The sequence below is a fragment of the Parastagonospora nodorum genome, assembly GCF_000146915.1.
Source record: "Parastagonospora nodorum SN15 chromosome Unknown scaffold_25, whole genome shotgun sequence".
NCBI classification, from domain to species: domain Eukaryota; kingdom Fungi; phylum Ascomycota; class Dothideomycetes; order Pleosporales; family Phaeosphaeriaceae; genus Parastagonospora; species Parastagonospora nodorum.
This window is the reverse complement of record NW_001884573.1, coordinates 195,831-220,025: the sequence shown is the minus strand read 5'-3', so window position 1 is coordinate 220,025 and position 24,195 is coordinate 195,831. Positions and strand designations below refer to the sequence as shown.

General features: G+C 51.5%; 8 protein-coding genes across 8 annotated transcripts; 3 read left to right on the top strand and 5 right to left on the bottom strand.

The window, feature by feature from the left end:
* Window positions 1-3,629: 3,629 nt before the first annotated feature.
* On the bottom strand, window positions 3,630-5,061 carry SNOG_13118 (hypothetical protein; the record flags this gene model as incomplete). Its single annotated transcript, XM_001803281.1, has 3 exons — window positions 3,630-4,541; window positions 4,638-4,666; window positions 4,965-5,061. 3 exons carry the CDS (start codon window positions 5,059-5,061, stop codon window positions 3,630-3,632), a joined length of 1,038 nt encoding a protein of 345 aa, XP_001803333.1.
* Window positions 5,062-5,834: 773 nt separating this feature from the next.
* Window positions 5,835-8,913, top strand: SNOG_13117 (hypothetical protein; the record flags this gene model as incomplete). The annotated part of the gene is made up of 6 exons (XM_001803280.1): window positions 5,835-6,158; window positions 6,254-6,488; window positions 6,567-7,576; window positions 7,622-8,661; window positions 8,707-8,866; window positions 8,890-8,913. 6 exons carry the CDS (start codon window positions 5,835-5,837, stop codon window positions 8,911-8,913), a joined length of 2,793 nt encoding a protein of 930 aa, XP_001803332.1.
* A 1,547-nt stretch (window positions 8,914-10,460) lies between these two features.
* Window positions 10,461-10,604, top strand: SNOG_13116 (hypothetical protein; the record flags this gene model as incomplete). Its single annotated transcript, XM_001803279.1, has 1 exon — window positions 10,461-10,604. The coding sequence occupies one exon, from the start codon at window positions 10,461-10,463 to the stop codon at window positions 10,602-10,604; it is 144 nt and encodes a 47-aa protein (XP_001803331.1).
* Window positions 10,605-11,428: 824 nt separating this feature from the next.
* On the bottom strand, window positions 11,429-12,363 carry SNOG_13115 (hypothetical protein; the record flags this gene model as incomplete). Its single annotated transcript, XM_001803278.1, has 5 exons — window positions 11,429-11,518; window positions 11,566-11,896; window positions 11,948-12,029; window positions 12,086-12,285; window positions 12,353-12,363. The coding sequence occupies 5 exons, from the start codon at window positions 12,361-12,363 to the stop codon at window positions 11,429-11,431; spliced, it is 714 nt and encodes a 237-aa protein (XP_001803330.1).
* Window positions 12,364-12,929: 566 nt separating this feature from the next.
* On the top strand, window positions 12,930-15,345 carry SNOG_13114 (hypothetical protein; the record flags this gene model as incomplete). Its single annotated transcript, XM_001803277.1, has 5 exons — window positions 12,930-13,006; window positions 13,038-13,131; window positions 13,182-14,204; window positions 14,257-14,394; window positions 14,446-15,345. The coding sequence occupies 5 exons, from the start codon at window positions 12,930-12,932 to the stop codon at window positions 15,343-15,345; spliced, it is 2,232 nt and encodes a 743-aa protein (XP_001803329.1).
* A 1,593-nt stretch (window positions 15,346-16,938) lies between these two features.
* Window positions 16,939-17,385, bottom strand: SNOG_13113 (hypothetical protein; the record flags this gene model as incomplete). The annotated part of the gene is made up of 2 exons (XM_001803276.1): window positions 16,939-16,987; window positions 17,240-17,385. 2 exons carry the CDS (start codon window positions 17,383-17,385, stop codon window positions 16,939-16,941), a joined length of 195 nt encoding a protein of 64 aa, XP_001803328.1.
* Window positions 17,386-22,130: 4,745 nt separating this feature from the next.
* Window positions 22,131-22,330, bottom strand: SNOG_13112 (hypothetical protein; the record flags this gene model as incomplete). Its single annotated transcript, XM_001803275.1, has 2 exons — window positions 22,131-22,200; window positions 22,263-22,330. 2 exons carry the CDS (start codon window positions 22,328-22,330, stop codon window positions 22,131-22,133), a joined length of 138 nt encoding a protein of 45 aa, XP_001803327.1.
* A 985-nt stretch (window positions 22,331-23,315) lies between these two features.
* SNOG_13111 (hypothetical protein) lies at window positions 23,316-24,195 on the bottom strand (the record flags this gene model as incomplete). The annotated part of the gene is made up of 3 exons (XM_001803274.1): window positions 23,316-23,447; window positions 23,747-24,088; window positions 24,121-24,195. 3 exons carry the CDS (start codon window positions 24,193-24,195, stop codon window positions 23,316-23,318), a joined length of 549 nt encoding a protein of 182 aa, XP_001803326.1.

Genomic DNA, 24,195 nt, shown 5'->3' with positions numbered 1-24,195 from the left:
GACGGAACGGGACCTCCTTAAGATTCTCTTCTCTTGGTCTCCTGCATAGTTCAATACACTCCTATTGTATTTCTCCGTACTTTTAGTAAAAGCTGCGTATAGACTATGAAGCAATCATCGTAGTACTCAGCTTCTCCTGCGCGTTGCGTGCTCATACCAAGACTCATATTCATCGCAAGCCCTTTACATTCTCATATATCCCCGTTGTAGATGTAGAATGGGTTTCCCCCACGCAAGATCTCCCACTGGTCTTCATCCAGATACACGACTTTGGCATCCGGCCCTGCGATTGCTCCCCATGCCTCGTGGACATCGTCCCAGATAACGGTCCCGTCAAGCCGCCAATAGAGTCTGTTACAATTGAGATATTTTGCATCCCCAGGAATGCGCGGGTTGGGCCCGATCGGTGTGGTCGATATAGCTCGACGCATCCCACTTTTGAGGTACCAAAGCTCAAAAATACGAGATACAATGCGCCAGTGGTCCATGTCCGTGCGTTCTGCGGGTGGACAGCCAAGCTGCAGAATGAATTTCGAAAGTCCAGGCATTCGCTTGATAGCTTTCGATGCATTCAGAAGGAATGGCAAGAATGTATCTGCGCTGGGCTTCGACCGGAACCGATCTCGTTTAGTAAGACCTTTCCGAAAGGGTCCATTTCCATAGATCCGTACGAAATTATCAGAATCAGTATCGTGCAAAGATCTTGGGTCGAATCCGTTTCTGCAAATTTCTTCCTCCCTGGCATGATCTTCCCAGTACTTTTCCCATTTTGGGTCTGTTCGAGATCTTTCCAAGGCCTCATCACGTTCATAAAACCATCTTCCATCAGCTGTCTCGGGCGCAAACTGAAGCTCAAATTCAGTCAGCGAAGGAAATGGGGTGCCAGAATAGTCCATGATGCTGCGAAAAAAATCAGGGCAAACTACAAGTCCGCCTTGTAGCTGAAGAATGGCTAGGTTTTGGAAAGATGCAAAGTGCTTGAGCATCCTGAACCACGATTCTTGCCTCCCGTTGCCGTTTTTAACGAAATTATGGACTGCAACGCCCTCATTCCGTAATGGACAACGGTAAATATACAGACGAATCTCTCGTAGATGGTCGCTCTCAAAACGAAGTATTGATCTTAAGAAAGCTGTATTTGTCAGAATACGTGGGTGATGCGTAAAAGACTCGAGTGACTTGCATTCTCGTCGCCGGTATCGTTTGCGCCGCCCGTGACTATAAAGGTCGCACATGCTCGTGATGGCCACTTTCTCGAGATCAGGTAGTCGTGACATGATCTCAGGCACCCACGTGGGTTTCAGATCTTCAAAAGCGTCGTATCCCCCAAAACCCACTGAAGTAATGCCATGTAAGGCCGGGATCAAGTCTTGACGAACAAGTTCAAATTGACCAGATGACGCATAGGCCTCACGAACTTGTCTATTCGTGTGGGGATCTTCATCACTCCCATCGACTCCGCGACACCGTTTCGCCTTTCCTGCCATCCCGTAGACTTTATCGCGCCAGTAAAAGTCCCAGAAGCTCAGATTCAAGGGTGAACACTGATTCGAACGAGCAGCTATGTCGCTCAGAGCGGTAAAGAGTTTCGCCAGGGATGCAGAAAATTCAATACTATCAGCGTACCTGTCGGGAGGTTGCGTCACAATACAACACCCATCCGCGTTGGGTGGAAATGGTAGGATAAATTGAAAGTCCAGATTGGTCAAATGTGTCCGACGCGCGACATTATCGCCGTCAAACAGCGCGACAAATTCATCCAGCTCATCTGTCGTAATAGTGAGTTTCCGAAAAGTAAGTCGCTCGATCGAGGCCTTCCATGCTCGCGATATCGTGCTGTATTGCGCAAGATTCCCGTCATCGTCCAGGCCGTTGGCAATGATGTGCGCCAATATCTCAGGAGGAAGTTTATTCATTATGTCGAACTTTGCCAAATGATGAGCTGCGAATGAAATTTGGGTTGAAAAGATGATGGGGCCGGAGAGACAGCCTGAGAGCAAGTAGTCAATGTGGCACGGCGGCGTTATTGTACGGAGATCGCGCCCGTGCGGCGGCACTGCTGAAGCGCCCACTAAACTTAGATCTATTGCATGTTTTCATTCGCCGTGGTGCTGGACTAGGCGGTAGACGATTATGTTGCGAAAACAAGTCTTGCATTACTGGCGACCATAGGTGTCGTGAAGTCGGTCGGCAAGTGCTATTCTGATTCTCCGAGATTGAAGCCTCGTGACGCCGACTTGTCAAGCAGTCCACGGGTGCTATTCAAAAGTAGTAGAAGGCAAATTCAATGACAAGACATTCATCAGGAGTGAATACGTTACATCTTCAGAGCGAAATTAGAATTTCAGTTCACCGAAAATCACGTGATGCAGTTGTCTCACCTAGTGGACGGAATCAAAAGCAGGGCAAGTACCAGTATAGGCTAACGCACCCGCAGGGAAACTTCATTTTGATCGGAAGGGGTATCTAAGCGATATCAACAGATAACAGACGCACGAAAGAGTGCTCAGAACAACCACAAAACACCATGTTTGCCACCAATCGTCTCCCAAACCTCACGCCCTTTGAGAGGCGGGCTCACTTCTCGATAAGGAAAACTTGTGAGCGGATCGATTTTCAGCATATCTGTTGCAGAGGACATCCAGTCTGCAGACGCGTTTGAAGTTGGAGATAGTGAGAACCATTTGTTAGCCATACTTTCGAAGAGGGGCATGATGTGGAGGAAGTCCCCATGCACCCTCTTCGCGTATGGAAGCTCCTGTGCGAGAGCTGAGAGGATATCTGCGGCTGTTCTGAAATTTTCGATGAAGTCACTGTAGCTAAATTCAAGCCGTTCTCGGTCGTCTGCAGCAATGTCGTCTCTTAGCAGAAGCGGCCCAAAGACCAGTAGGACACTTGCTACTGCCGAGGTGATTTGATGTCGATAGCTGGTTGAGGCAACCACGTCGGCCCAAATGTCCTGTGCATCCTTCAGCGCGTTGGAAGCGAGTTGCACGAGGTGCTTCGTGCTGCTGATATCGAGATTAGAGGCGGTCATTATTCTTCGGCTCAGATACAGCGTATTGGAAAGACGCTTTAGTCGCGAACAAGCCTGCGGTATCGAGTATGACATGTGCTGCCCTCGAGCAGACGAGGCAAATGTGGGCGAAATATCGGTTTTGCAATATTGCAGGATCTCTGATGAAATAGGCGTGACCTCGCCTCCATCGCCGTTTTTGTGGAAGATCTTAGTGGCTAATTGAGCCGACAGTACTTCGTACTCCAGATAGAAGATGGCGTAATGTCTCCGGCCGCTATCGGGTAAGAGTATGTTGAGCTGTGTCTGGTACATGTCAGCGACGCCCAGCTCCAGGGTCTGGCACGAAAGTAGCAAACTTGCCGCGGTGCTTACCCGATTCCAAAACGCTTCAGGCGTCTCAACGTTGATATCATCCATATGCAATGATGGAGGCCGCCCACAAGACAGTGATATGGCATGATCGGACAAACGAATGTTCCAGAAAAGATACAAGCGCCACTGCATCTGTTCGACGTCAAGCTCCGCCCCCCATGCTGACTGTTGATGTAGGTTCTGTTGTAGTGCGACAGTACAGGTCGTTCGGATTGCGGCATAGGCGAGAGCCGGAATATCAGCATAGGCGAGATACAAAGCCTAGAAATATCAGTCGTGCCGAGTCGTATAACATTGCTGCGCAAAATACCTGGAATAATAGATATCGTATCAAGGTTGTGTCATCAGAGCCGCTGAATAGCAACGTCTTGTCGACGATACTATCTGCAAGTTCATACCACTGCCAACCAAGCGCCTTATCAACGCCATTGGCTGTGACCAGCGATTTTGCCAACATCACGTCACAACACGCGAATATGACATAGGCAAGGGCCAGAAAGTGTATATCAGTCGGTTCTGTTGCACCATGGGTCACTAATTGCTGAACTCGTGTGTTGAAATTGTTCTCGTCAACACATGGGTAATGAAGATGGACATCGCCAAAGAACTGTGCGACATACTGTTGGTACCTGGTTGGATCAGGGAATGGTACGCTCTGGTTGCCTGCGCGGACGTAGACCGATGCGTCCAAAGGCATGGCTGGAGCGTCCGGTAACAACGCATCTTGCGTTTGTCCAGGCGCTTGCTGTGCCATCTGATCAAGAGCAGGGTCAAGCAGCGGCATTGAGAAAGCAGTGTCGCTCCGGAAGCCGACACTCGGCTCACGCTCGATGCTACCACAGGGCGTGAAGCCCAAGCCGCGCTCTTGCATCAAAGCTTCCAGCATTTTCTCGACTCTCGTCATACGTTCCTCCATTGTCGGCACGGCGTTGCTGGTGTCACTCGCTCGCCGATCGGGGCGATTGTTCGGGGGCATCAGGGTCTGATTCGACATGCCATTGGCGTTGCGATTATTGGTGGTTGGTAGAGATGCTGGAGCTGGTGCGGGTCGGGAGAGGTTCTGTAGCACTTCGGCAGCTGTCTGATCTTCGGAGTAGAAGCATCGTTTGCCATTATCGACACAACGTTGGCAGGGATTCTCGCCAGTGCACTGCTTAGTGGTCAGCCATTCTGTCTCACACCGGCTGGAAGGTAGAGGCAATGCTCGTAAAGGGTGGGAAAGGATGGACATATGCAATATACATACCTTCAGCTTGGATCGCCGACACGACACACCTGCACCAACAAGTCAGCAAGATTGTACTTTGATACCTGATTGATGTCGCGTGCAATGCTAATGCGTGTTGTCTAATACGAGAAAACTGTGCCAGGATGCAACAGCAGCTTGCGCTTCCAAGCGCCTGTAGCTACCCGCTACGCAACAGCATCAGTAAGCTTCTAATGCGACGGCAACGCCCTTGTCTCTTTTCTCGCGGTTATCAACTCGCAGCACTCTTGCGGAACGATCGGAATGCCTCGCGTGAGGCCTTGATGACATTCTGGCTTCTTTCAGGCTCAGAGACGCGCGACTTACAAGCTTTGGGGGCATATTTCTGCCGAATCTTCTTCCTCTTGGGTGATGAAGACCTATTGCCCTCCATATAGCTCATGGGCGACGCGTAGTCATTCATGGCGCGTTCCGAGTAACGTTGAGAAAGAAGCCGAACCGTGCCCGTTCGAGGCAGCGATCGGAGTTTCCAGCGGCGCTAGTTTGCGCGCTTAATCGTCAAACCGAACGACACTTTCTTCATTCCTACATTCTCCAACAAGGCATCCCGTCGTCTATTATAAGCAGGCGTCTATTCATCGGCAGAGAGATGTGCGGCAATGACATTCTTCAGCCACCATACAAACATACAATAGACATTCGCAGAGTCCTCGGAGATAATGGTGGAAGGTGAACGTCATATAACGAGCGCAATATGCATATTGATCGGAAGAGAACGAGGCACCATCCGTCACTGCACCAGTAACTACTTCCACAGAGCAGCTCCTTGAAAGTCATTGATGGAGCCAAGGACCCCTTGCTACCTCGACGGTCGATTCCAACACCCGGATCAAGGCATGAAAAAAACTTGTTAGCATTCTCGAACGGTACATTCGATGCACATGTCAGCCAATCCTTTTTGCCTATGGAATCGCAATGATCAAAAGCAGGGTTTTGTGGAGGCGGGCAGTCAGCCACATGCATTCCCTGATGTTCTCATGAGGTTGAAAAACTTCCTATTGCTCTTTCTCTTTTTGCCAGTCACGCTCTTTTGTTCGCCGCACCGATTATACCGCATCACAGCTCACCTTCTTTCATCCTTCGTCTTTCGACACAAAAATTCCACTCTACGATAAGTATCATACTAAGTGACTGCTTTCCTGCTAACATCCGTTCATTACACCTCGCTAGCCCACTATGAGACGACCCTTCGGTCATTTCTTCTTAGCGAATGCTTTGCTAGGCGCCACAACTGGACAAGGTAATGGCCTTCTTGGAGGGCTTCTCACAACCAAGTCTAGCATCAAGGCAACCTTTTCTGTTGTTGCTACTGCCAGTCTTCACATCGCTAGCTCCTCTGCAGTGCCCAGTATGAGCGCAACCACTGGTGGCATCGTCAACAGTCTTCTCGGTGTCAACATCGGCAGCTCATCCATACTTCCTAGGACGAGCACAATCGCTACCCCAGCCACTACTAGCATCCTCAACGGTATTCTCGATATCATCATCGGCAGCTCATCTGTGCTTCCTAGCGCGACCGCAATTACCACTCCATCTACTACTAGCATATTCAACGGTCTTCCTGGTCTCAGCATTAGCCGGTCCACAGTTCCCAGTACCAGCTCAAACGCTGCACCGGTTCCTACTTTGCTAGTCTCAACACTGGCAGCAGCTCCATGATATACAGCACAAGCGCAACTATCGCGCTATCTACGAACGGCCTCGTTGGCGGTCTTCTCGGCGGTCTCCTTGGTATCAGTACTAGCAGCGTGTCCATACTTCCGAGCACACGTGCGACTGTTGTTCCCACCATGAGTGGCATTCTCGATGGCGTCCTTGGTCTTACATCAGGTAAGAGCAGCACAACCAGTAATGCTAATACTAGCCCAACTGCCGGATCTAGTGAACCCTCTGGACTTGCTGGATTAGATGGTGTCCTCGTTGGAGCAGGAGGCGCCATCGGGAACGTTGCTTCTGGACTAGACAGTGCGGTCGGCGCCATTGTCACCCCGATAGCGTCCGGTGTTGGCTCTACGGTCACCCCGATAGCGTCCAGTATTGGCTCTGTTGTCGGGAATATTGTGTCCAACGTTGACAGCGTAGTAAACGCCGTTACCACTCCGGCAGCTCCTACTATCACCAATTCCGTCAATGCTGTTGGCACCGTTGTTGGAGGCATTGTTTCCAACATCGAAAGCCTGGTTGACGCCCTTATCACTCCGCTAGCGTCTAATGCTGCTAGCATTATGGCTGGTGCCGGTGCTGCTTCCAATATCAATAGCGTGGTCGAAGTCATTGTCACTCCAGTACCTTCCAATGTTAACAACGCCGTAAACTCAGTTGGCACGCTCGTCGGAGGTGTCATGTCGGACATGAACAGCACCATCGCAGTAATGGTCACGCCGGCTGCTTCTGGTGTTTCGAATACTGCTAACCCCGTTGGCATGTTTCTCGGGGGGCTTGTGTCCAATGTCAACAGCATTGTCTCAGTGATAGCCACGCCAACCGCCTCTAGCATGCCCAACGTCATCGAACCTGTTAAGACCATTATCGGAGACCTCGTGTCGAACGTTGACAGCATTGTCGCAGTCATAGCTACACCAATTGCAACTGAAGTGCAAGTCATCGCCTCCAAAGTCGCGCAAGTCATCGAAGGTGTTGGCCAAAACGCTTCTGCTGTTGCTTCCAACATCCTTTCCGAAGTGCAACTTCTCGCTTCCAGCGTCACCCAGGTGGTCAATTCTGTCGGTCAATCTACAGTTCCCACAGCTGTCATCACTCAATCAGCTATACCTGGAGTAGGTATCATCGCTACTAATTTGGGAAATAACACAAATGTTATCAAAGCTAATGTGACTGAAATGGTCGTTGGCCTTTCGAACATAACCTTGAACACCGTCAAGCCCGTCCTTACCAACGCCACACTACCCATGCTGAGTGTAAGTTCAATAAATCTCATGTAGATCATTATTGACTGTGTCTAGTCGGCTCCCGCGCAACTGTCAGACGAGCTACTCGGAGCTCTCTTGCATCCACACCCTCGAGATCCGGACATCCTTGGCTGGCAGTACTTTGGGTGCTTCAGCTCCAGTATCTATCTGACCACGCAAGCTACTCTACAAGCCACGAATCCGAGTGCTTTGATGAACGCAAGTATCTGCATCGATTTATGTATCCAGAAGGGGATGGACTTTTCGACTGCCACAGGAAGCAAATGCTACTGTTCCAACACCGCACCTGGGATCAACTCCGGGTCGAATAACGGTATTGGGATAAATCAGTGCGAATCGCTTTGTCCGGGTAGCTTGAAAGAATACTGTGGAGGCAACAGTACCGGCAGCGATGCAGTATTCTCAACCTTCAAGCGTGTCGTTTCCCTGGTGCAGTTCCCTGAACCCGCATCCCCAGCGAACTGGACATACAACAGTTGCTCGTATCTGGGCGACTGGCTGGACTCGCTCACGTCGCAGAATTATTACAGTGCAATACCGTCTGGGGGTACAGATGGTGTTGAGTGTTCTGCGCTTTGCTATGCCGAAAGTATTGTCCAGGACATTCTCTATACAGTCGCGATTGTTTCCGATGATGCATGCTATTGCTCGACCATCACCCCAGACGTCTCGCTATGGGCAGGCATTGGCGAATGCTCGACGCCATGCAACGACGACGCAAGCCAAAGCTGCGGTGGCACCAGCAAGCTGGGCGCCAAACTCGGTATCTCTTACGTTCGGCAACCCGCTGCACCTTCGACAGCACCTACGTTGCCGGGCGCTATCATGCCAATGAGCTGGTATTCCTGGGGCTGTTACTATGGAGCTGCCTACCTGCTGGAAACCATGCTCACTGGCTTTCAAGCCTCGTCGCTACTCGACCCGTTGTCCAGCGTAGATGGAGACACGTGCATCGCCAGATGTATTGCGGCGGACGAGTCCTACTCGTATGCCATGGTAGTTGGAGGTCTGTGTTTCTGCAACGACAAGGCGCCGTCAAAGGACTTGCAGGCTGTCAGCCAGCTTACGTCAGTGTAACTCTCCATCAATTGCCCAACGAGTAATTAACCCTCTTGTAGGTGCAACATCCCCTGTCCGAACAACCCTTTGCAGCGGTGCGGTGGAAATGCCCCGGGATCTAGTCCAGGCAGGAGCGCGCCAAAGGGTCGTAACTTGGTCAACGTTTACAGTGCTGAAGAGGCGCCTGCAGAGGAGCCAACTACTGATGAGCCGCCGAAGGTAAGTGGCCTTTCGATATGCAGTTTGCTCTTTTCGTGCTCAGGTAAGGTATGCTCTGCGCTCTGTGCTGCGAACTTGCTATGCGCCATCTTGCCACGTCGGAAGATACACGATGAGGGAATGGGACGACTGTGGACTATTCCGGCTGCCATATATAGCCAGGTTTTTCGGAAATATCTATCTGCGGTGTGTATGTCGAGTCTTTTGTCAGTGGACGGTTGGAAGCGGTTGAAGGTGGTCAGATGTACAGTGGAAAATTCAACGGGCCACTCAATACAACTTGTTCAGCTCCTCTCATTTTCATCTCGCTTGATATACGGGATTGAATCTTCACGTGCATCCTCATCGAGCAACTCGATACCAGTACCATCTTGTGAGCAGCTGAGCAGCTTTGAACGACAGTGTCGAGGTCGAACATCAATTTTCCAAGATCTTTTCCTTCGCCCCAAGGTGGCACTGATGACATGCATGGGGTGAGACATACCCGCTGCGTATTATCTTTATGCAGACTTTGAACTGCCTTTAGCTGGATGCGAATTTCAATGTTTACTGCTTGCTATGTGAGCGAGCTTCGAGGAATAACAGCTCGCAACTCTACAAATGCAGGAATGATGCTTTTACTCACGCTTTTGTTGATTTCAGGCAGTCGAATGGGAGGGCCCTAGGCTTCGAGTGTTTCTCGAAGATTGCGTCATACTTAAATGGGGAAGTGATGCGGTGGTTCATCATGAGCTGGGACGGGCGAGAGATTCCGCACGAAGTTTGCGAAAGCTATGTGCTTGTCGCTGCAGTGGAGACAAGATGGAGCGATGCTTTTGGAGAGACGTCTGGGGGAAGAAGTTTGAAGAAGAGACTAGTTTGGAAGGACATGCGCGCTTCTTTATTTTTGGCATTGACTCTGAAATCTGGAATCAACAGAAATCGATTGAAATCTGACGACGAAAATATCGCGTGTGTATAGCATGTAATGGCGTTGAACGAAGCAACCGCCAAAATCCACGAAGCCCCGCCAAGCCCACGCACATGACACCGCGTCTCCATCACCACTCTACGCGTCACCCATCATCCAGCCCCATCCCATACCCATTCGCGTTTTCCTGAATATCCCCTACTCAATCTTGCTTCCCAGTAATTGTGTTCCGCGCGTTTCACACCCGCGACTCGCTTGCTCCTTCGCCAGCCTCGTGCGTGGCTGGCGCGAGGCTGGTCGCCAACCACCCCAACGCCAACGCACGACCCCGCCTCGTCTGTACAAAAGTAGCTGCACGTCGCATTCCGATCATGCATCTTGGCCTCACTTGAGCACTGCGACAGTTACACGGGAATATTATTACCTTCACCAAATCCGTTGAAGTTATTTGTCGCTTTTGAAGTTGGAAAGGAAGCACCTGCAAGGATTCATCAAGGTTGCTTGGACGATAGAGCTTGGACATCCACGACTACAACTACCACACGAGCTTCAGGTACGTTTTTTCCACTCACACACCCATCTACCTGAACTGAGTGTGAAATTGGTATACTGACTTTTCCCAGAATCTTCACACACACCACTTCTCCAAACAACTCTACACTACCACCACCACAAACCGCAATCATGAAGCGCAACGTCGTCATCTTCCTGATCATCCTCATCCTCTTCATCCTCATCGCGGCCATCGCATACCTGATCTACTACCTGCAAACGCGCATGGCAGTCGGCGGCACGGCGAGCAGCGTGAGCGATATGACGGAGCCATAAACGACTGCGAGGAACGAGGAACGAGCGAGGATTGAGGGATGCAATGGCGGGAAAAGAAACACTTACGAGACACACGAAAGCATTGGGATGGCGTTTGGCATTTGGATTTGGGATTATCGGGGGTTGGGATGTGTAATGAGACGAGATGGATGGCGGAATACCCGCGTTCGAGCGAAGATATTGTTGGGTGTGAGGGTGAGGGTGTATATAGATTAAGTGAATGACAATGGACGAGTTCGCACTTCAAGCATACACATTTCCCTCATGATCTGAAAAACTAAGTGTTCGATGTTTGCCAATTGTTTCGTTCGAGTTCTTCATGCTTTTTCAAACTTCATGGTCCCTACTTTTCCAAAGATGGAGTTTCCTGCAAAATTCGCCGTGAACAGACCGCCAGGCGGATACATCGTTTGTGTCATGGACTTGATTGCAAACAATCTGCACTGGATGTTGCGTGTCTCAGTTATGGAATATAGTGGATATCGATAATACTATACAATACGTGAACCCCATTTTCGCAATCCCCAACTCCATGGCTAACGCAGTTCTGCAAAAAGTCCGCCTTTATCCAAAATGCGCGACATGGTTCAACTGTACAGCCAGTTGTGCACGCCTGACCTCATGGCGTACATTGGCGCAAGAGAAAAATGGTCAATGGTGGAAGAAGTATGGTATCATGGTACGAGTGTTGGAGTGGGCCGGTCGGATTCCAAAAGTGCAGTGGAATTCATCATGACTGCTTCAGGGATGATCAGGCTCGAGAGCGCGACGGGTTCTGCTGATTCGGGGAGGCGGAGTGCCTTGAGATACGGGGATTGTTGCCGTCAATACACATCCTTCATGGAATCGTCGTCGCCGTTTAGGCTCTCGTGGGTCTGTGTGAAGACGAGGTGGCTCTCGTAGTAGAGCAGCATCTACAGCGCGTCAGTGTATTTCTATCTGTCATCTGGGAGCCGCTCACCTTTTGTGGGCACTTCTGGTAGATGTGCTTGAGGGGGTGTTGTGTTTTCTTGTCGTTTTTCCACACCAGATATGCGAATTTCGACAGCTCGCCCGTCCTAGGGTCTACTTTCTCCTCGACAGTGTCAATGTAATCGACATCATCTTCCCACGAGCCATGGGGTGGACTCCATTCTCGGTCTTGTTTCACGCGCTTCGCCGTCGATGCCGGTGTTCCAGACCCGGATTTGTTTGCGCCGGAGGGTCGCCCCTTGCGCTTTCCGGGGCCCTTGGGTTCTGGTCGACCGCCGAGTTCGTCAAAGTATTCGTTCATGACGTCGATGGCACCTGCCCTACTCTTGTCAGCTCTCTGCGACTATGCGTTCGTAATGTATTCAACGTACATGTTGGCTTCGGGCTCCCATGTTTGATCCTTGGGGTCGTCATAGCCCTGCCACTTTACGTTGAACACCAGCTCGCCCTGGTGTTGTCAGTACTGCGCCTGCAGCATGCGGGAGGGACAAGCACCCACCTTAACGAACTTGTGACCCATAATCCTCTCGACGATATATCTGCGCAAGTCAGCGCGCCATTCCGGTCCGATGCGATGCAATGCGCCCACTCGTCATCCGCTTCCTCCTGGTCCTCATTCTCTTCCACTTCTTCCACTGGTTTGGCCTGCTTGGTCATCTTCCCTTTCTTGACTGGTGGGATCTCCTCCTCGCCGGAGGAATCGTGGTCGCTGAGCGCAGCTAAGGCATAATTAGCGGGCGAACATTGCACGCGGTTCTATGGCTTATTCGGCGCACGTACGAGGCATTATGGAGAGCTGTCGCCAACGACGGCGATGGATTTTGAGTGAATGTAAGAGCTTCGGCAAGCTCAAGGGCGACGAGTCAGGCGCGATTGCAGTCGAAGCGACACGTGAGAGGGGTGTCTGTTCCTCGGCTTGGTGGGTAATTCGTAGATTGGAGCTATGGGAGAAGGCGCGTCGCGCGCTCGGGAGGGCCGTGCACTTCAAGATCTTGGCATTCTGGGGAATTTTCGATGAAGGTCAGAGCTATTTACAAAGTACCCCACCACCCCTCACTACAACAAACACGCAGTAATTACTGCTCATAGGTTCCCAGGGCTTGTTGGAGCTCTGACTTGTTTTCTATTACTGTTGAGCGAGTCAAAAAGCCAACATGGCGATGAGTAAGTTCAGGCGGCAGCAGTACCCAAAACTTTGGATATGGTTGATGGGACCTTTACCGCTGAATCATTACTGACTTTGCTTGCTTTAGATCTTGATATGTCGAATGGTATGCACCCTCACCGCTCCCCGGCCGAGCTGCCTTCCGCGAATCGAACGAGGCACTGACATTTCGGGATACAGCGCAGGTGATGAAGGATGAGGCGGGCAGGCCGTTCATTATTGTCAGAGAGTACGTTGGACCTCTACAAGTTACTGCTGGTATCGTGTAAGGATAACGGGTGCTGACGATTGGGTAGCCAAGGCAAGAAGAAGAGGCAACATGGCAACGATGCCGTCAAGTCGCACATCCTCGCCGCGAAGACGGTAGCAAACATTGTCAAGACCTCTCTGGTATGCATACACAGCTCAACGAGGACAAACAGGGGCTTATGGAACTTTAGGGCCCCCGCGGACTCGACAAGATTTTGATCTCGCCCGATGGAGATATCACCGTGACCAACGACGGCGCCACCATTCTCTCACAAATGGAAATCTCCAACCACGTCGCAAAACTGCTAGTCGAACTCTCCAAATCACAAGACGACGAGATCGGTGACGGAACAACTGGTGTCGTAGTTCTGGCGGGCGCACTTCTGGAGCAAGCGGCGGACCTGATTGACAAGGGCATCCACCCCATCAGGATTGCGGACGGATACGACCAGGCTTGCGAAGTCGCTGTTGCGAGGCTAGACGAGATCTCCGACGAGATTCAGTTTTCCAAGGAGGACACCGAGCAGCTGTTCAAGGTCGCGAAGACGTCGCTGGGTAGCAAGATCGTATCCAAGGCACACGACCAGTTTGCCCAAATCGCCGTCGACGCTGTACTTTCTGTTGCGGATTTCGACCGCAAGGACGTCGACTTCGAACTCATCAAGGTGGACGGCAAGGTCGGAGGTGCACTCGAGGACACACTGCTCGTGAAGGGTGTCATAATAGACAAGGACTTCTCGCATCCCCAGATGCCCTCGGAGGTCAAAGACGCCAAACTCGCCATCCTCACATGCGCATTCGAGCCCCCGAAACCCAAGACCAAGCACAAGTTGGACATCACCTCAGTGGAGGAGTTCAAAAAGCTGCAAAACTACGAGAGCAACAAGTTCACCGAGATGATTGAGCAAATCAAGAACACTGGCGCAAATGTGGTCATCTGCCAGTGGGGCTTCGACGACGAGGCCAACCATCTCCTCCTCACAAACAAGCTGCCGGCTGTACGATGGGTCGGCGGCCCAGAAATCGAGTTGATCGCCATTGCCACAAATGGTCGTATCGTGCCACGCTTCGAGGATCTCAGCGCTGAGAAGCTTGGAAAGGCAGGCATCGTCCGCGAGCTCACATTCGGAACGACGAGGGACAAGATGCTGGTCATCGAGGAGTGCGCAAACACACGCGCCGTCACAGTCTTTGTACGCGGAAGCAACAAGATGGTATGCTCTTGCGAACTCATGGTTAGGGGACATTGATTGCTGACTGTGCCAGATCATCGATGAAGCGAAGCGATCATTACACGACGCCCTCTGTGTTGTCCGAAATCTGGTTCGCGACAGTCGCATCGTCTACGGTGGCGGAGCCGCTGAGATTGCATGCTCGCTGGCAGTGGAAGACGCCGCTGTCAAGGTGAGCAGATGTCATTTCTCCAGATCCGCGCATATCTAACATCCTCTACAGAGCCCCGGTCTAGAGCAGTATGCGATGCGCGCCTTCGCCGACGCGCTCGACGCCGTTCCCATGGCGTTGGCCGAGAACTCCGGTCTTAGTCCTATCGAGACTCTTGCCAACATCAAGTCCCGACAAGCCAAGGAGAAGAACACAAGGTTAGGTGTTGACTGCATGCAAACTGGCAGCAATGGTAAGTGCACTATCTCTTTTCTCCCCAATCCTTCGTCCAATTTTCCGCTCTTCGTGTTTCATCCCATACACTCGATCCTCGGCTGCACTATGGATTTCCTCTTATTCTCACCGCTATTGTTTACCACTGTAACGCAACACGGCACACGCACGGAAACGCATGGTAGCGCGGTCCCGTGGTGCGTTTACCCACCCGTGTCCAACGCCTCCACGGGACATAGCGCGCTACCCCCACGCAACACCAACGCACCGCGATATCCAACGTTGCAACCACGAGCGGAAATTGGTCGGATCACAAGAGCAACATTGCTTTGCTGTCACCCACATCACCTGCGTCGCTTGACGCATTCGTGGCTGAAACTACTCGGATTCGTGCTAACGTGGCGCTATTGCAGACATGAAGGAGCACTTTGTTATCGACCCCTTGATCTCGAAGAGGCAACAGCTGTTACTTGCAACACAGTTGTGCAGAATGGTACTCAAGGTATGTATCATATTTCCGTTTTGTATTGTCGCTTGTCGTTTGTTACAACTGGTCCCCTTGCTGTCCCTTCCGTCTGTGTCACCCCCTTCCGCCTCCCAATCCCTTGCTGTTCTGTTTTCTCGCTCCGCTTCCTCGCAATCACGGGGAAGCGGGGAAGTGATCCACGGGTCGCACACGCGCAAATCTGCGTCGCATGTTACACGCGGCAAGCACCCCTTTGCCTGTCGTGTTTGTGATACAGACACACCGTTTCCCCGACCTGTTTACAAACAACAACCTTGCGTTCCTTTCTTCACGCCTTGCATCATTGTTTGCCACTTTACCCACATGCTAATGACATTCTCCAGGTCAACAATGTTATCATTGCTGGAAGCGACGAGCAGGATTTCTAGACGCCACTGCCGCAGTCAAGGGGCTGATAAGCGCGACGCATCGTTGCACAAGATCTGGGTCCTGGACGTGGTCATTGCATGATTGAAGCGACATGGTCAATGCTACGAGAGCTGTATACCACATAGACAAAGGAATCAAAAGCAAAATGCATTGCTCAAATACCCTGTCCTTCAACATGACCTCGATTTAGATACGTCTTCCACAGGATCGCCCTTGCTAGAATTCTTTTCGATCTGAAGTAATTGTCAGGTCGATGTGTCTTGGAATATTCGACGTCCTCGTCGAGTCTCTGCAGGCTGGAGGCAGTAATCTTTAGCCTAACCATTCTACAAGCTTCGAGGTGCCAAAATGTCTTGGCGAGGTCTCGCTGCCTCGACTTGAATATAAACTCAATAATCAGCATGGCAAATTCAGGATCGTCTGCACTCGCAGGGCTTACAGCACTTGCTCGATACATCTGAAAAGCTGTGAGAGTCTGCCACACATGTCGCTGTTGAAGCTTGGAAATGATTTCTCATTGGTTGATACAAACCAAGTGTCGCGTCTTGTGTTGATTCTGAGCTTCAAGGCGTACCTTTGGCTTGCGTGACCAGTTCGCGTGCTGTGATCGAGTGCAATAAAGGGCCAAGCGGCAAGTAGGATCGCGAAATATGCGGTTGGCGGAGAAGGTAGGATGAGATAATGCGTGTGCTGAAGCATACTGTGCAAAAACATAAATGCTGATGGCTTTGATTGTGGTCATTGGTGGTATGCGTTCTGGAGTTCCCTAGCCCCACTGATACTGTGCTTTGCAGGTAGGTCATCATGAGATCCCTGTTACTCTTGCATTGAACATTGAATCGAGGAAGTGATGAGATAATGTTGGAGTCAGAATGTGATTTTACTGCTAAAAGTCCCAGTTCGCATCCTGTAGTTCCATCTGCACGGCTCAGATTTGGCCAGGCTGAAACTTGCTGTTGTGGTACATCTATAACAAAACGTAGGGTGCAGACCTTCGAGATCCCGCAAGAATGTTTACGGTAACAGGTCAGACACATGTCTTACTACCTACCTATGGCTTATTTATCAGCGGAGAGAGCTAGACTACTCACATCAAACTATAGTTGAGAGTCAGTAATCTACTCAGCACTAGCTTACGAGATCAAAAAATCATGGGAAACTTACAATCCGACTTGTTTCCTATGCCCAGCACCGCCTCGATCCTACATCGGGCCAATTTGCATCGAGTACACATACGTACTACCTGCCCAGACATGAGTATGGCCGATGCAACATATCAGGGGTAATCCGCTTCGGCTGCCCGCAAAGGACCGAAGTTGTTTCAACGTCGCAAAACGCTCGGACAGTGCGCGGCAGAACTCTGGGTTGATCGATTGATCGATTGATCGATGGAGTCCTACTCGGTAGCTTAAATTACCCCAGGTGGTTCGGCCCGCTCAGCTTACTGCCGATCCGTTGTTGGTTTCGCGCTGCGCTACGTCACGCCTGTAGATAACTATCTGGATATGCTTGCCGGCCCCATCTAGAGACTGCTTCTACCAACAGCGTACCATGCTACTGGGCTCGTAGAGGTATGTTACATCGTGATTGTGTGGTTGCTGTATGTACCTACCTACCTAGCTACAGTCTCCGACCCGGCGCTCGGGCTGTGTTTTACGCGTCTGCGATCCCACTTACCCCCAGGATTTCGGGGGATCTGCGCTTACTCTGCGGTCCTAGATGGCTTTGTTGGCTTACTGTGACTTGCTCACGGCAGCCTCGGGGTTGTGTCGTCTAGAGAGATTGCCGAGTGTCTGGTTCCGAGAGTTCTTGTGCGTCTTGCACTGGAGAAGCATATGAGCGACGGTCCGTCGCCTCTCTTGGCCCTTGGTCCCTGCTTGCATGTTGGTTCTCAACGCTCGCCCTGTATGTATCATGCACTATCGTTGAACCGCCGACTTGAAGGGGGTGAAGTCTGAGTAGGCCGTGCGGCCGTTCTCCCTCCATGCTGCTTCCTTGGCGACTCTATCTACGGTCTCATTTCCAGGATTTCCCAGGTAGGTAGGGATACATCTTACTGTACGTGGCGATCCTAAGTCCTGGAGTCCCAGTACCTGTTGTGCGGCCCCTGAATAACTCTCGGTCTTGGCTACGGATTCGCCTGGTTGTCGGTGTAGATAGCGCCCTCCTGCCTCCTACCTCTTCGTGCTACGTATTCTCGTGTCATCTTCATGGCTAAGCTTATACCGTGCAGTTGGCAGCATTGACCAGACCTCGCCGTCTATGTAACTGCCGTCTCGACAGATGTTAAGGCTCCGGCCTTTGTCGCGCTCTCTGCGGTGTTGATTGCGCGCTTTGTCAGCGGCCTTTTCTATGTGTGTTTTTAACGCCTTTTCGCTACGACGGACTTATGTAGAGTGCGATGGCCCTTGCGTATCAAAATCCTGTTTGCTCTGGCTGAACACATTGTTGTTCATCTTTTGCTAGGGTTCAAAGTGTCTAACGCTGGGTCTGCATGCGATAGTGAGCTGTGGTGTGCGCCTATGGAAGCCAGAGATATCTGCAATGTATTTGCAAGAGAGAAGACAGGGGATGAATTCAGCATCGTGTCCCCAGATCTGCTGCTCTATAGGTAAGAGGTATGCTTCTATACCGAATTCCGCCCAGGAGATAGCTTTGAGTGTTCTACAGATACTCCATGTCACTCTCGCTTGTATTCTCTGCGGGATCTTGAGCATTGTTGACCTCATATTTGTACCTCACTCGCACTCATTTATCTATAACGTCAGCGTTGTAAAAACAAGGTAGATGGCAGGCCAGAGCGGCAAGCCGTGCAGTATGCCTGTGCCAATAGCGTACTTCTGTGACCTGAATCCGTCTACACTGATGCTGCTGTTCCTATCGCTATGAAAGCTTGCAACCCACTTAATCATTCTCGCATCGATCTTCCTTTTCTGAGGTAGTGTAGCAGTCATATGTGCAAGACGTCGTCAAACGCACCAGAGACATCGAGCAACAGAACACTGACCGCACATTCCTCTCTATTATTTTATACCCTGTATATTTTGCTTGCGGCGGTGTGGGCTAGTCGGTCAGCGTCAGGCATCCTTTCGTACCACTCAAATCGGTGACGAAGAGCCACGACTTTCTCACCCTACATGACTTAGCCTGAACGTCATCTAATCTACTGTGCGGAGAGTCCAATCTACTTAGGCGGTAGTCTGCAATTTTTGCATGTGTATACAAAGAGAGGAGTCTTCGAGACACATCCAATGGTAGAGGAGCAAAATCTCAACGAGTATAAATGCTAGCGATGAGAATGAGTGAAGTGTAAGACCTTTTGCCCAGCACGTGTATTAAGTTCCAGCTCCGATTACCTAAGCTTCTTTCACATGCCTATCTACTTTACCACACACCCCATAAACATTTGAACTGATCCGATGTTGAGCTCGTGAAAGCTTTGCCACTCTCTCACGAATGTGTACATGCAGTGAGCTTTTTTTTACCTCTAGGAACTGCCCTTATACTGTTGAATCAGATCACGGAAATAGATCTTGCTCTGCATGAGGGCAGGAGTGCATGCTTCATACCTAGATTCCTACCTTCGACTTGTGTACGTACTTGATGCTTACTCCTTACGATTCACATACACAATTCCTCATTCCAGGCAGGACGACGAGGAAACTATATCGTAACTGGAAGAGGTAAGCATCGCACAATGACTTGACTACTTCAACTAAGTAAAGTGGCTTCTTATGCACAACACGCTGGTAACTGATCTACATATACCTGGCATCCCCATTTATGCATCATCTCGTGAAATGAAGCTTCACATATCTCCACTCTGCTCCCACATGTGCATTGACACATTCGTGTATCAATACCCATATCCACTTCCACAGTCACGCGCACAATACACACACAAGTCCCTTCCTTCCTCTTCCCTACCTACCCCCAGCACAGACAATTCAACATGTTCACGTCCCGTTCACGTTCACATGTGAGACCCACCACCTCGACACTTATCCAGGGGTGAACCACGCAAGCCCAGGTGGACCCTTGGGCGCACAAACCCCCCTTCCTTCCTACCAGCTATGCAGCCACATCCGTGTAGTCATGCATCGCAGCAAGCTTCTCGAAACACGCACAAAAACCTTCTCATGCAGCGGAAGCGGGCGCTCGTGAATTGCCTATTCGGGGGAAACACTAGCACGTCCCGCAGAGCCGCAGGGTGGCGGCGGGTCAAGCTACCAAAGAAAAGTGGCTCAGCGGTGGACTTGTCAAAAGGTCTAGATGCGTGGCTGGAGAGGCGGGAGTCGGAAAGTGTCGGATGTGCGTGGTTTACAGTGGAGATGGGGGAGGGATTTTCTCGGGCGCGGATGGCTCGAAACTTCAAGTGCTGACGGTGGACAAGGGCGTGAGAATTCCGCTAGACCGACTCCTCAAGAGGAAAAGACGACATGTGATTAGCAACGGCGGACTAGAGAAAGCAGGGAAGAGAATGGTAAAACAAATTGAGATAATACACCTAGTGAATTGGTGAAGCATGGGGATCGGGCAGGATTCGGCCAAGTGTGCGAATGTTTGCATGTGAAAATGGTCATGTGCAAAAAGGGACTCAATGCTTTCTCCTACATGCTTGCTGCATCTCAACAGAAAATCATGAGATGTCAAAATCAACATCAGTGCAGGTTCACATCACAATTACACCCTCCTCCACGTCCTTTGTGTGCACCGACCCACCTATTCATAGCATGACAATGAAAACACATGGCATTGTGACGTCTGTTGGCCGTTTCCGTTTTCAATACAGACGAAACCGGAACGTGCTCCACTTATTGCAGGCTTCTAGAAAACTTCTCTTCGTGTCGCGCTGCAACCTTGACCGGGACATGTGGAGTCGCATACTATCGGGAGCTAGATGGTGTGAGTGTGGCTGCGAATAGCGTGGCGTTGAATTGATCTTGTGCTGTGCGAGGGGAGGAAAAAAGGGATATGCGGATCCGCTGCGGGCGCCGTCGCTGTTCGTTTCCATGGAGGGTTTCTGGTTTAGCGAGTGTGTGCATCCATCTCGACTCGACGCTGACTGACTTGCCGATCAACCTTCCGCATCGTACCTACTACTGTATGATCGTCATTGTTGAATAAGTGCGTTACATGTACCAAAATGCACACTCCTATTTCCAGAGGTTGGCATGCAAGAAACAATGATTTTGCCTGTCCAGACCAAGTATTGCGCGTCTCTTCCCCACCTCGGCTTACCCTTTCCATGTGATCGACACACTCCCCGTACCTGCATCTCACACTCGCCAAACGGAAAAAACCGACGTCATTTTTGCTTCCCCGTGTGACCTTGCAAAACCCCGGATTTGATCATCTGGGGTCCACGATGCGGGTCAATATTCTCGATGCAGGGAAAGGAAAGGTGATCATTGACCTGGAATGGAATAAAGGCACTCCACTAATGTGATGAGGGTCGTGGCGAGCGTGTTGTCGAGACGAGTCTCTTCATGCGGCCATGCAACAATGAAGCGGTCACCGCGTACCTGGCCCCAGGGAACGAACGTCTTGGAATTCTGATTTGGACATTCCGGTCTTGGTGCAGGGGTGCCGCTTCAGGAAGAACCTGGGGGAATAGCTCCCGGGGAAGCTAAACGTCGTGCCGACGGTGAGTGTATTGATTCATGCTCGCCAACGCCAGCACCCTCACGCTGTGATGCTGAATCGTAGGCTGACAGGACGCGATGAAACATCCTTGCGTGGCTGTGAGTAGTCGCTGTCGAGAGCAAATAGTCTGGGTCAGCTGTGAGCATTGAGATTTCTCGTCTCTAAGGTTTTCCCCGCATTCAGAGTTAGAGCCTTGTCTCCACGAGGCGGATCCTGGCCTAGTCGGGTCGCCTGAATGTCAACGGTAGCATCGTCGCGATCCGACATCCAGGCTTCAGCGCGCGCGTTTGTAAAAGAAATAAAACATAAAATAAAAAAACCCCGGCGCGATGCTCAGAGAAGAAATGCTATGCGGATAGGGAGCCGCTACGCAGGGGAACAAGGGAACGCCATGGGCGTAGCGCCACGACGATGGTCGCACATGAACACTTTACATCATCCTTGTTTCATGGGGAGGCTGGTGATGGACGTTTGGGATTCAGTGCGCGGCTCTAGAACCTGAGGTTGTGATGTCACGCATCACGAAACAACATTGAAGCACCGCTAGCTCTCCCGGCGACCAGGCAGTTGACTCACAGCGGCGAACTGTTGCGATCGCAAGTTGCCAGGTGCATCGCGGTTTGTTTGCTTTGCTGCCTCGTAATTGCCGGAGTCCCCTCCGTGCAGACAAGCTTTTGCGGGGAGATTCCCTGGCCGTTGAGTGTATCGATTGTTTGGTAGCAAATGACGCCGGTCCCAAACAACTTGCGGCCGTAACGTGACAGCGCGAAGTGCCTCGGTATGTTTTTATTGTTGTTGTTGTTATGAAGATGTGAAAATGCCAACCGAGCAGGATCTTGTGGCTGCGTGTGGCGATCTGCGATGCACCTTCTTATGACCGACGGATCGGATCTGAGGATCGTGAGCATGGTTCTTCGGCCCTATCGTGCTGGACAACGGGAAGTTGTGAGTCTGATGACATGCCAGCGCGATTCAATGAAGTTCAGTGTGGTAGTGCGTTGTCAAAAACCTTGACCATGTTGGCGCGTGGGAGATGGGCAGCGATCTCGTGCCTGAGTGCCCAGCCAGGGACCTGAGACAAAACGCATGCGTTGTCTGGGGTAAAGTGACGTACACGACGTTCAGCTGGGATGGTATTGTTGGCGCAAAGCTAATTCTCCGAGTGTGTGTGGGCGGACACATGTTGCCGACAAACCTGCCGCCTGTGGTGTGTATTGCTCCTGACGTCGCGCAAAGTCAGGAGAGAAACGTGGTGCTCAACAGATGATGCCGTGCCAGTTATTTCATTTTCTCGAGTACGCAAAATCCGTTGTGCAACGACAATTCGAGCAGTCAATTGGTTTCCCAGAACCCGGCTACGGCAAAGGGGCCTGTGGCCGTGGGGTGCCGTCTTGTGCAACGCTTGAGCAACGAGACATCACTCACCTGCTATCAGGGACTTCCTGATATGGCAAACGAAGCTGCAAGTACTCACCGCTAGTGATAACAGCCGTATGCAAGCCGTCGATACTGGGATAGGATAACAGTGTGAGACGGATGAAATGACTAGATAAACAAAAAATATGTAACAATTACCGTGTGTACGCATTGTCTAAGCCCATTCTTGGTCGTCGTGTCTGGTACGTCGACGCGATGCCAAATAAGCGGGCGGGAATGCAGGAAGTATTGACGATACCGTGGCGTCGTGCGGTGAAGTCCATCGAAGCAATAGGATGTCTCTCCGCAGCCACGACTCAGGAGCACGACATACTGGAGACGGTCTCGATGGGTTGATCGTAGCGTAACTGCACGGCGGCAGTCGACGAGCCGGGTCTGTGTCGAGTCTGCATATACCGATATCCTGAGACGTGCAGCCAGGGCGCCAGATCGACATCGAGCAGCGTTTGGCGGAGAGAGAGACATGACACCGAAATGCCAGCTCGCGTCGTGAAAGGTGTGACAGCACCCAGTACAAGTGACGAGCACCCCCACGGGCACGACAAATGAAGACGCGAGTTCGGAGGTTTGGTGACGGACAGCCCCAGAGGATGCGATGTCACAGTCACAGGACGAGGGGGTTCAAGCGTATTACCGGACGTTTAACCTTCAATCGTCAATCCGCCTCCCGCGGTGGCGGAGTCCTTGTACATGAGGCTGAAGCGTCCCCCACTCAGGTGCAAGAGAAACTTCAGATGACCTTGATGCAGGCGCTAAGATGCCAACGCATCAACCTCCAGACCGACAGTGGCCGCGGGGTAGCGCTGCGGGTGCCTGATAGAGCATCGCGGAACCATCGCTGTTCGCCGTGTCGCAAGGGTGACTGTTGTTTTTAGCACCTTGTGACCAGGAGATGTTCAAAGAAGGATATAGATAGGACCGCAATGAGTGAGACGATGATGAAGGTTCTGAAGGGGCGTCTGGGGCTGCTGGGCGGAGTCCGGCGCCCGTGCGATCTGGGGTAAGAATCGCTGAGCGTGCGAAGGGATTGGCGAATCCGCTGTTCTCTTCAGGTCAGCTGGAAGGCTTGCGTGGAGATTGATTGATATTGATGCAGGAGAGAAGCCTTGATGAGCGACGACGCGTCGTATTGCGAAGGGCTTCCTTGCCATTGCGACGTACTGCAGTGCCTCCAGGGTTGCCTTGAGGTGGACTGTGTAATCGCCGCCGTGTCCCCGCCGAACCATTGCATATCGTGCTGGGACACGTGCGGGGCGCAATGTTCGTCTCTGTGGTGTTGAGGCCGCGGGCTGAGTCATAAGGCTGAAGGGCATCTGCAGCGCTCGAGTCTCGACATCGATCCCCACGCCGCACGCACGGAGGAACCCAGATGCGCTCGCCACGCTGCACGTCGGACAAGTGCTGGTCAATAGCACGCAAGGATAGTCTCACGAGGTCGCCGCCCTCGAGCTCCGCATGCCCTTGCTGTTGCTCCCTGTGACGGAGGGCGCGAGCGTCCACAGCCTACGCCAGGCACACTTTTCAAAGGAACGCACGTTGGAGACCGGGCCGAGGGAGGATCTTGGGCCATAGCCGCCAAATTCCGCCCAACTTGTCACAGCCCGAGGCAT